The sequence below is a fragment of the Aulostomus chinensis genome, chromosome 18, assembly GCF_037954235.1.
Source record: "Aulostomus chinensis isolate RoL2024-O1b breed Wild chromosome 18, RoL_Achi_v1.0, whole genome shotgun sequence".
NCBI classification, from domain to species: domain Eukaryota; kingdom Metazoa; phylum Chordata; class Actinopteri; order Syngnathiformes; family Aulostomidae; genus Aulostomus; species Aulostomus chinensis.
The window spans coordinates 7,309,768-7,321,721 of NC_141337.1; the positions used below are offsets into that span (position 1 = coordinate 7,309,768).

The 11,954-nt window shown below is 39.3% G+C and overlaps 2 protein-coding genes across 3 annotated transcripts; one reads left to right on the top strand and one right to left on the bottom strand.

Moving 5' to 3' along the window:
- Window positions 1-26: 26 nt before the first annotated feature.
- Window positions 27-8,202, top strand: mlx (MAX dimerization protein MLX). 2 transcript variants are annotated; one of them, XR_015110100.1, is made up of 9 exons: window positions 27-97; window positions 1,228-1,267; window positions 1,410-1,499; window positions 2,469-2,578; window positions 2,675-2,777; window positions 3,845-3,944; window positions 4,873-5,074; window positions 5,163-5,737; window positions 7,070-8,202. XR_015110100.1 is itself a non-coding variant. In XM_086185409.1 (8 exons), the coding sequence occupies exons 1-8, from the start codon at window positions 59-61 to the stop codon at window positions 5,217-5,219; spliced, it is 741 nt and encodes a 246-aa protein (XP_086041535.1). In that variant the 5' UTR covers window positions 27-58; the 3' UTR covers window positions 5,220-8,202. The 2 variants fall into 2 exon arrangements, 1 of the variants encoding a protein (XP_086041535.1); XM_086185409.1 differs by having other exon boundaries at window positions 5,163-8,202.
- Window positions 7,798-11,387, bottom strand: psmc3ip (PSMC3 interacting protein). The gene is made up of 8 exons (XM_086185410.1): window positions 11,242-11,387; window positions 10,754-10,854; window positions 10,153-10,242; window positions 9,951-10,062; window positions 9,601-9,746; window positions 9,453-9,506; window positions 9,227-9,286; window positions 7,798-8,343 (listed from the first exon to the last, which is right to left on the bottom strand). The coding sequence occupies exons 1-8, from the start codon at window positions 11,258-11,260 to the stop codon at window positions 8,287-8,289; spliced, it is 639 nt and encodes a 212-aa protein (XP_086041536.1). The 5' UTR covers window positions 11,261-11,387; the 3' UTR covers window positions 7,798-8,286.
- Window positions 11,388-11,954: the final 567 nt, after the last annotated feature.

Here is an 11,954-nt window from a genome sequence, read left to right on the forward strand (position 1 = left end):
CTGAAGCAAAAAAGGGGAATTTACTAGAAGCACCCGAACGCATAGTGTCAATTCCAAAATGACGGATCCGACAACATCGCCTGAGGACCACTGGAAAGTATGTAGCTCCTTTGATATTGGCCAACATAAACTTTTATCGTGTTTTATACATCTCCCGTGACATTACCGATTACTGAAAAACATTTTTTTAACTTTAAAGTTGTGGTGATTAATAGGTTAGTTGAGTGGGGCTTTGTTAGCTCGTGTGCTCATGCTAATGTTAGCTAGTTAGCGCTAATCGAAAGTAATTTAAGTAAACAAAGCGTAGTGATATTGGCAGTTCGTGTTCCGGTTGTGGAATAAAATCTAATGGAAATTACTGGTGAAACTACACAAATTCGGATTGTGCTTTTCAATGTTTGATTTTTGCTCCTCATGTAAATAAAAATAATAGTATGAGTAGTTCTACAGAATGATATTGTTCAGTTTACAGTCACTGAGCTTCTACTGTATTTATTTATCTTTATAGTCGCATCCGGCACAGTTTAATTTTGGAGAAACTTCAGTGTTACTGTATAAAGTGTAGGTTTCATTTGTGATGATGAAATGGACACTTTTCTGTATGACGTATGTATATATACATATATATATGTGTGTGTGTGTGTGTATGTATGTATTTATTATTCTGTATGACACTTTTCACTGTATGTTCCTCTCAGGTAGTCTGTCAAAATAGAATAAATGGATCTTTTGTTAGAATACCCCCCCCCCCCCCCCACCTTTAAGTATTCCATTCAGGTAATCATGCCATAATTAAAGGAATGGCATGTGTAAACTCTGATTGTTAAAAACCTCACATTATCTTCTAAACTCTAATCGTTCCTAAATAAAGATGCTGAGCTCACCATATCTAATTTGGGTTTTATTCAAATCCTGATAAATTGAAAGTAGACATTGTCAGGACATTTTCAGGGATTTGCAGAGTGACAGACCCCTGTGGATTTAACTTTAGAGCCACAGCTTTATTGTTGTATTTGTGTTTGAATTAGCAATTTGGTGCAGCTTTTTATTCTCCCACATGCAAAAAATAGACAATTCAGGGCAGTTCTCAGTGGGGGTCTCAGCTGTCAGGCAGGCAAGTTACTGGCCCATTGTCAACATTTAGGGCAGCACGATTTTCCCCTTATTCCAGCCTCTCAGCCTGTATTCTCTCCTTTTACCATCTTCTGTTCTCTGGTGATGGCTCAGCAAACGGACGGTGCTTTCAGTGACAGTGGCTTTGACCCCAGTGAGTATCCAGTCAGTTTATTTCCCATCATATTTGATATACAAACCACAAGATGCTGACCTGCTGTTTTTTGATGTCTGATGGCTCTGTATTTGCAGTGTTGCAGATAAACTTTTCTGATGTGTGCTGTCTTGCTCTGTAGGTTTCTTTGCTGACACCGGCCGAAAGGGAACTGTTGTGTCCAGGGCAAACAGCATTGGCTCCACAAGTGCCTCCTCAGTACCAAATACAGGTAATGTGATTTTTACCGAGGGCCTTTGACATTCTTCACAGGTTTAAGAAACAGATTTGACTGTGTTTCCTTGGTCGTGCCAGTCATTGAATATATAAGTACTTGTAATCTTTTAAATACATAGAATGTTTTAAAGTTTAATGTTGACCTGCTTGATTACACAAAAAGATCACTACTATTGTGATATTAAGATTGCTTGAAATGATTACTCATTGTTTACAAAACCAAAGACTTTTTTCTATTGCTTTTTTAAATAGAATGCAACCAAGTAATTAGTTTTATCTTAAATATATGATTTTCATATCTATTGCAAAGTAATATTTTACTGTAAAATAGAACTCGAATGAATGCCCGGCCATAATTGAAAATGGAAAATAATTAATAGGCCTAATTTGTGTAAATACATTTTTCAAAAATATAAATTGGACACAGAATAATTTTCCCTTTTTCCTGCTCTGTATGGAAGACTCTTGATTTCTTCCTATAGCATGAATTGCGATTGTGTTGCGGTTCTGGAAACGTGACCCTCCAGTGGTTTTATTAAGCAGCTCTGTAAATGCTCAGTAAAATGCTGTTCATGCACTATATTAAGTTTTGTTCTTTTGCCTTTTTCAGCAGGGTTTTATAAAAGCTGCTGGCTCGCTAATTATTTTTTTGATAGGTCAGTTCAGAGTCACTGATACGACTTGAATAGAGAATTAATAAGCTTTTCTGCGTTCGGCTTAGATAAAGAAGGCTACATAACTGAGATAGAGGAAAGGGGACAAATGACTGTGGCCGGGGGTTACAGAGGAAGCATCACCCCTCACTCCTCTCTGGAAAACTAAGATGGCCAAACTCAGGCACCGTTAACATTCGTTAGACAAAACAATAAAATCTGCTTAATCCTCTACGTGTCCTATCAAACTTTTGTTATTCATCCTTAAGTATGCAGAAGCCAGTCATTTTTCTTAATCTGTTCTCAAACAGATGACGAAGACAGCGACTACAGGCATGAGACGTCATACAAGGACTCGTATAAGGATCGACGGAGACAAGCGCACACACAAGCTGAGCAGAAGCGCAGGGACGCTATCAAGGTAAGACTGTGTGTATTCAGTCTTACCTGAGATGAAAGACACTATGAAATTTTAAATAACATTTTTGGTAATCAATAAGAACTTTTTCATCTTTAGAAAGGCTATGATGACCTCCAGTCAATAGTACCCACCTGCCAGCAGCAGTCCGAATTTGCAGTGGGAGCACAGAAGATCAGCAAGGCTACAATTCTGCAGAAAAGTAAGATGTGATCGATACAGTTGCTTGGAGCTTTGTAAACACCTGGGTACCATAGTTGGAAACATTCGCAACACCTGCCCACTACAGATCTTCAAATAAATATGAGGGTAGAATGAAAAGTCCCAAAAGAGCAGAAACATCAGCGGAACGTCTGTTTAAAAGGGCTTCAAGGTCTTAATTCATCCCTGCTGCCAGAGTCTTACACAGGGACTTGACGAAGGAGCATGCAGGGACAGGAAGGGTCGATCACCTGCTCATCATGGCTCTGCACTCACAAGACCACTTGTTTTAACACCCTTGTGGATACTTATATTGTGTTTTTATTTTATGTGTGTCCAGTCTCCAAGTTGTCAGTTGTTGATCTGTATATGGGAGAGAGAAGGTTACGGATTATGGAGTACAGAGTACAATAAAAGATTATTTTAGCCAGTTCACAAAACAGTTCTTTGAAATATGGCTGTCACAAAATGCATAGTCATGGAAACCCAGCATTATGTGTCTCTCGAGACAAGATGGAGTCAGTCAGTCCATCTTCCATCTTGGATCCATCTTCATTATTGGCATTTGATAAAATAAAACAATTAGATTTTCTGTACATGAGACAAAATCTGAATTAAAAAGCAGTTATTATATAAATGTTGAACCATAACTTGCACAAGTATGAATAAATAAATAACGTTAATGTGCACAGTAGCACCCGGTCTGTAGCATCTCTGTTGTTCTGGTCCCAAAGAACATTATTTCCATGAAGTAATTCATTTTCCATCAAGCACAAAAAAAAAAAATTGAAAATAAAAACTATTAATTTAATCAGCTGATGCAGATCCTCTCCAAATGCCCAATAACTGGTGGGATTGATCATCAGACCGATAATCGGTCAGCTGATTCGTCTTCCTCTCTTACCTCGGTAAAGTCCTGTGTTTTCTCTTTTTCCTCTGACATTTCTCACAAGCTGCTCGTCATTGGTGTATTTCCAACTTCACAAAATCTTCACACTCGTCCTTCACCACCAACTGATTATTCTGAGTGAAGAAATATCTGACAGAACTGTGTTTTATCTTTCTCAGCAATCGACTACATTCATTTTCTGCATAAAGAAAAGAAGAAGCAAGAGGACGAAGTGTCTGTGCTAAGGAAAGAAGTCATGGCACTGAACATCATGAAAACGTGAGATGGATGTGAAACCCTCTCAGCCAAACCCCTTCTTCCTTTTCTCTTGCATGGTTACCAGGGGTGCAAAGAAATGTCAACTCACAAAACGATTCGAAATACCAAACCCGGGTCACGATACAAAATACTCACGATACCAAATAAAGGTTAAAGAGAATCAAAAATCCGAAATGCAAAAATCAAATATTCTTTGTTTTTTTTCCTCAATATGCAGACATACAAGGTTTTACTGCGTCAGTACAAAATAAAATGCTCGTTGCTTTGAAAAAACAAAATATTGGTAATCCTTCCCTTATTTAGACTACAATGCAAGTACAAACATAAAATTTCATTTTAAAAAGTGAAAATGCTTTGTTGTTGTAAACAATGAGGACAACTACATTCTTGAATGAAAAGGAAAAGGACAATCTAGATCTACAAATGTCTGTCCTCAGTGAGCTGGAATAGTTAGCCTTCAACAGGTGCATATCCTTCTATCACGCTAGCAGTGCTCGCCGCAGTCTACGGTGTTGTGGACCCACATAGTTTGCACACGGTTTTCGTTAATCCACAATCGTCTCACTGTTGCCATGTCTTTTACATGGGAAGCAGAAGTTAGTCTACACAACCGATTTGTTTGATGAAGGAGCGTCCGCTACTTGTTCAACCTCATCTTCCTCCATTTTGAAATAATTGTTTCGCTTTCCTCTTCTTCTGTGGCGTTGCTACAGCGTTCTTCTTCTTGTAATGTGTGTGTACAGTAGGCGAGAGGGTCAAAAACCATCAGTTAGTGGTGCCGCTTCGCATTGTTTTTGTTTTTTTTACATTGATATTTTTATTTTGTGCGTCTTTGAATTTTATTTCGTCATTTTTTATTTTACGAATTTTCCTGACGTGAAATTTCGTAACACCCCTAGTGGTTACCACTGGTTGTTTTTCTTTACAGGAACTATGAGCACATAGTGAATGCCCACCAGAACAACCCACAGCAGGGGGAGGACCAGGTGTCCGACCAGGTCAAGTTCAACATCTTTCAGAGCATCATGGACTCCCTGTTCCAGTCGTTCAGCAGTTCTGTGTCAGTCAGCAGCTTCCATGAACTCTCAGCCTGCGTGTTCAGCTGGATCGAAGAGCACTGCAAGCCTCAGGTACAGGACAGCAGATCAGACACTCACACCGATCTGCACCGCTCTGTTGATGTCCATATTTAGAATACTTTCTTCTGTTCTTTCTCAGACGCTGAGGGAGTTTGTTGTCGGAGTGCTTCGACAGCTCAATGGCCAGCTTTACTGATCTTGTACAACTTTTGGAACTTGCAGAAACTGACTTTTGGGCTTACTCTGACCTCCCAGTGTCGAGTTAAAGCTTCATTCAGCCTCAGGCCATGCCACAGCATTTACACTCACTCACTGGCTGCATTACCTCAACCTACACTATGACAGAGATGACACGTTGCGTTTGGTGGAGCAGTTTTAAGAAAAATCCCTGTCGTTTTATGTGATATTTGAGCCAAGTATGTGTTGAATACATATGTCTTATTTTGAGCTTTTTCAACAGAATAAGAGGCAAGAAATGAATGATGACCTTTTTTAAGACAAAGCCAAACCAGTGAGGTTTCATAATCATGTGTCACTTCTGAGTGTGCACACTCCTCAGAGCTCCAGCTTTTTAATCACTGAGGCTGGAATCTGGCAGCTGCTCCATGCAATCAAGAAAATTGGAACATTTCAGGTGCTGGTGTTGACACGTTCTTGTTCAGTCAACCAATCGTAGGGGTCAGGATCCATCACCCCGGTAACCAACAGATGCAGGTTAGTCTTGTTCTTGCTGTATTCACTTCCCCCAAACTAAATGTGTCTGACAGAATATACAGTATGAGTTTTGTGGATCAATCACGCATCCTCTGTAACGGCGTTTTTAAAATCATTCAAAGAAAATAGGAGGGCGAGACATTGTTCAGTTGATGCTCAGTGAGAATCCCACCAAAATAAAACCAACAGAATGAAAGGCTGATAAAAACAACATTTGCAGTACTTTGTACAAGGGCCGCAGCTATCGATTCTTTTAGTAATCGAGTAATCTATCCATTATTCTGGCGAGTAATCGTGTAAGAAGTATTGCGCTTCTGCAATTTTTTTCGATTACGTTGCTTTTGCTTTAAGGGTCCAACAGTGGATTGCAACTTTTTTCCCCTCTTATGAGGTTTTGGTCTGTGTTTAGTAATCAAAAAACACCAATAGAGAGAGAGAGAGCCGTTAAGAGTACAACCAAAGCGATAAAAACATTGATTTTTCAAAAAAAGGGAACAATTGCATGCGAGATTTATAATTGTCATTCAGTATTTTTACATTGTTGTGTTGATGCTTTTACTAAGGTTATGCGCACCTTTCTCAGTCTGTCTAGAAGGTCACTCTTTATTTCCACAACTCTTGCGAGATTTATGTCCGTAGTTTCTACTAAAATCAAACTCACACGATGTTTCTCTGGTCTAGAGTTCCCTTATAGATACGACGCTCTCTGTCTTTCCGTCAAATCAACATCAGCAGACTGTGAACAGCAGGATGTTACACTCTGCAGTGCTTCACACACACACACACACACACACACACACACACACACACACACACTCACACTGTATTTGTAACAACTCAGATTTTGGCATTTTTATTTTTTAATCTGTCCCAGAGGACGACAGCATCCTTGACTGATTGGTGATCAGTCTGCCCTGTTAGCTCTGCTCTGAGGAGGTCTGTCAGTTTCTGACAGAGACACGGACTCTCCTGTTTAATGTAAAGGCCTCCTTACACAGAGAGACGCTGTAGCCGTGTGAAAATAAATTCTATCTAAACTTAAGCTTAGCAATACTCAGGTCTTAAACGATTTCAGCCGTTTAATACCAAATTTCAGCGCTCACCCCTACGTGCAAAACAAAGTACAGATCAGATGTAAACGAGGCCTCGAGGAATTTTAGTCATCGAATTACTCGAGTTACTCAAGGAATCGTTTCAGCCCTTCTTTGTACAGTATCCTGTTACTTCCTTACAGCCAAAAACTACAAGTACATTGTGGTTTTATATATGTGGTTGCCACAATGTTTGCTTTTCAAAGTTACCTTGACCTTTTGACCTCTTAAATCTTTGCAGTTCATAGTTGAGTCCTGGTGGATAATAGAGCCAAATTAGGAAATGGTAGGACAGATGGACAACACCAAACCATGTCTCCTGCCCTGCGACTTCTGCCAGCAGAGGTATAAAAACACTTGACACATTTTAGTGTGTGAAATATGAGCCTCGTTGTAAAATTTCATTACTGACATATTGAAATGAACAGAAATTGTTCTTTAATACATTGTGAAGAGATTGTGCTTCAATTCCAGCAGAGGTATCGCCTGTTTCCTTTGGCGATTATGTTAATCCTGAATCCTTCAGTTTGCTTGTTCCTCATGAAGAGTTTTTACCTGGAAGTTGCATTTGTGATCAGAAATTGTTCATTTCCAACGTTCCACTGAGTGACTGATGTGGCCTGGACCGGTCACCAGTGCCACGGGACACTTACAGACGGGGCCTTACACAGCTTGACTGCCACGAAGGCAAGCAGGCAATTTGTAAATACCTGACGAGGCTAATGTTGTGTCTGCTATCTGAATGTTCGCTGTAAGCAGCACGTGTTCACCTGTTGAGGTGCTTTTATGTATTGAATGTTTTGTCCTGTTAAATGTGCTCAAGTTAAAATGAGGAAACAAAGTTCTGTGAGGCTGTCAGATGAAGCGTGTCTGCAGCTACTGATCCTGCTGAACCTCAGCAGTGTTGTCTGCCTAGAACCTGGGAGAGAACGTTTGAGACATGCGGCTTGCACTCGAGTCAAAAAAAGATCCAGAAATGACCATTTAATAAATTGACAGTAATACAAATTGGGAAAACAAACACTACACGTGTATAATAGCCATCCATGCTTTACATCTTCATCTTACAACTTATGTACAGTTTTGAAAATGCAGACTCAGTGGGCTTGAACAGTAATGAGAACAACAAAGAACGCACAGCTCTCAGGGTAGATGATGATGATGATGGTGGTGGTGGTGGTAGCTTGAGAGTGGAAACCATTGTTGCCTGTGAGCTAACCAGCATCCCTGAGTGCACAGTGTCTTTACTAATAACTAATTTTGTATAAAAAAAAAAAAAAAACAATTGAAATTACTTTTCTGTTTTGCCTTTTCTTAAAGATGTATTATTTGTTTAAAGATACTGGCTATAAATAAAGTATGTGCTGTGGCTCAGACAGTTCTGATGTGTAATTTGTTATCTCTAAGTACTACACAGGCTAACGCTGGCGATGTAACCGAAGGAGTACTTTCTTCTTTTCAAGTGCTTGGAATAACCACCTTACAGTCCTCGTCTGTCTCCACGCCAACCTCATCCTGAAGGGACAACAACGGAACATGTAATAACTATATATTACATGAAATGCATGTAACAATTTTACAGTGTTCGTCTAACTAAAGATTATACTTGTGGTACAAGATAAACAAATCAATTCTTTAAAAAAAATGAATTGAATATTAACTGAAAGATTCCTTTCAGTTGAGCTTAACCACATGACCTCGAATATGAAGGGGAAGTGGAGCAAATTTCCATGATGTTCCAAAATGTTCTGTTTTGTTTTTTTTCTAAGAAAATAATAAATAAAAGAATCCAGACCTGTAAATTTCTGCTTTTAAAATTAGAGTACTTTTCCAGGTTTTTCATGACCTCATAAACGCTGAAACCTGCAGAGACCCCACAGTTGTTCAGATTCCCCTCTGCAGTACACCTTTTAGCCACAAGAGGGAGCTTGTTGGTTTTCTCCTCGAACGCCACTAAAGTACAAAACTAAAAAGCAGTAACCACAATCTGTTGATAGATGAGCATTTAAAAGTAAAATGAGGAAGAGGTATATTGTAGATGAAATGTTCCCATCATTCTGAGAGTTGAACTTCTCACTTTGTATCCAATATAAAGGAATGTTCCATTTGTTTTACAGATGAGGAGAAAGGCTGAACCTGCCTTTGAAACTCTTCTTTAAAAAATAAAATAAGAATCCTTCAGTGCATGAAATGAAACTGCTCTTCAACAAACACCTCCTCAAAATGTCTTGTTAACTTCAACATGTGCATGATCATTGGCAGGAAAAATGTTTAGAAACCTCCATTTGTGCACAAATTCTTCTATTATTAATAGATAAATTTGATTATTAAATTGGGTCAGGATGGCTTGACTTTTTTTGGGAAGTCAGGATTAAGTGTTTATTAAGAACTTACTCACCAGGAACTCCTTTTTGCTCTTCGGATATCCTTCCAGGATTGTGTTTATCATGTCTGACGCCTGACAGAAATCAAGCAAATTATTTCCATGTTCTGAACTTATGAACTTGAGTGTCTCAACAAATACAAGTTGACAAAACTACTTTAAATCAAAGCATTATTTTATTTTTTGAACCATGTTAAATATGTGAATAAGAATGCGTACAAAACGCAATCAAAACGTTTACCAATCGCTTCCTCTTCCTCCACTCTTTCACGTAAACATTCCTCTCTTTATAAACCTGCAAATTAAAATGTAAAGAGCACAAAAAATGAAAATCAAGAGCTGTCTAATTTTGTTTTTGAATAAAATGCATGAATGAACGCGTCCCTTACCTTCTCTTTCTCCTCCGGTGTGACGTGATTTGTTGCCGATTTTATCTTGTCCAGACGTGCCTGGTATCCAGAACATTCCGTTTTCAGCTCCTGGATCTCCGAGGTCATTTCCTCTGTAGTCAGGGAGCTGTTGAGTTCCTTCAGCTCTGTTATCACAGATTTCACACAAGTTTACAGGACGTCCGCCTCAATGGAATGCAGCAAAACAAAAATACGTGTCCATTCAGTGAGGAAGAGTCTCAGGTGAAAACTGTCTGGATAACAAACAGCAACACGTTCAAACAAGTTCTCCTTATCTTGGAACAGCCTCGGCCGTGAGAGAGGGCGTAGGGATCAGTGGTGAGCTCTACCTGCATCCAGCTGTCTGCAGCTCTGGGTGAGGGTTTGCAGCTCGGCACTGAGCTCAGAGATCTGAGAGTCCATGGCCTTCAGGTCTGCATCGTTCACGTCTTTAAACTGAGCCTGTCATGGTGGAGACGGTTAGTCGATGCAACTAAAACACGTGTGATTCAAATATATTCCCACTTTTTCTGGGAACAACAGACTACTAACCTGATCAGCAAAGTAAATCTTTTGCTTGCCGTATGCTTTCTCTTTTATCTTCCCCTCCACTGCCAGCAGCTCCATGGCCTTGACCACTGCCTGGCGAATCACATGTGCCATCGCGGCCATGAATACATATATACTGATAGGACAGATGCACGGTGAAATCAGCACATTATTGGTGCTGTCAAAACACTGGTCATGTTTATAAAGCCCAGAGTAGCAAATCTCTTCTTTTCCTCTATGCTCATCATCTGCTGTCTAAACAATTGGTAAACAAATTATTTATAAGTTTGTAAAATTAGAAAAAAAAAAGAAGTTTTCATGGGTTTTTCAGTTTGTAAAAAAAAAAAAAAGCATCACATACAACTTCAGGGTTGATAAAAACGACAAGAGTCATTTAGTTAGGTAGATTCCTGTTTCCCAAAATATATCTTAGATGTTTGCAAAACTAATATACGTGATGACTTATTCAATTACAAAACATGTCATTAGATGATTTTTAAGCCCCAATGAACTTGTTTTGGTCTGAGAAATACAATCAATATTGGTAAACATCGCTATCAGATCAAAATTAGATATTGTGCTGCCGCCGAGGTATTCCTCTGACCGTCTTGCCCAGTCCGTGCTGCTTCTGTAGGTTACCAAACACATCCTGGGCGCTGTAAGGGCGGTTCTTCTCGTTCAGGTAGGCGAGGATGAGAGTCGCGCCTGTGGGTGACAGCAGCAGCAGGTCAATCACATTAACTGGAGCTCACTTTTAACGTAGAGTACTAGACGGGCTTCAGCTATTACAGCTAACCTTGAAGTGCTCTGTTATTAATGGAGGCTACTCGTAAGCTGTATGTCTTTATATATTTATTTCTATTTTCAGTTCTGATGTAAAACTTTACGAGTTTGCGAATTTAGCGTAAATTTACCTGGAAATGGTGCAGAAGGGACACGGCTAGCATGTTTATCTACGTATGTAGCTAACGTTTATCAACTAGCTTCCTCGCTAAACGGACTGCATGGGAGACTTTACGGGGATTTGTTGGTCAAAAAACGCTTGCAAACGCGATAAGGTGATAAACATCTGCCGTAAATCGAAGGACTTACCGTTATCCTTTTTACTCATAGCTGACCAAAGCTAGTCCACTTTTGCTCTTTCCAAACTGAGTTTCGCGCAAAATATACGTCACAAAAGATCGTTTATTTCGAAGACGATGAATCACACCAAGAGAAACTCCTCGAATTTTGGGGAGTGGACCTTGTAAAAGTTGTTTTCAGTCGATTTAATCGTTAATATGTTACTTCTGCACGTAAGAAGACATCCTGTGCAAGGTTTACCCCCCCCTCCTAAAATAAAATGACTCCAAATTTATATTTGTATAATTTCTTCTTAAATTTTAGCCACAGTAGAAAAGAGCAGAGTGAGACCTCTTACTGCTCTCAGTGCCAGTCGATTCAGGGCTTTAAATCTGAATAATTCTTGTTCTCTAAATAGATTTGACAATAAAACATTTAAAAGTGTTATTCAAAACAAGGGCATAGGTCTGAGAGCATCCTGTCTACTCAGCTGCTTTAAAGACTCAACTGATTCCTTCAGTACAAACCCGAAGCCAAAGGTACAACTCCAGGCAAATGGCATCACACAATCCAATCAAGATTTCTCAGGGGAAAAAAAAAAAAGTTTCTTTTTTTAAAATAGAAATTAGCTTAAACTTGTCACCTGATCTCTGGAGGCAGAAACTTCTCACTTCAGATACAGTAACACGATAGTACGCGGAATTAATTGCAAATGTTTATTCAATACGATTTGCACATCAAAA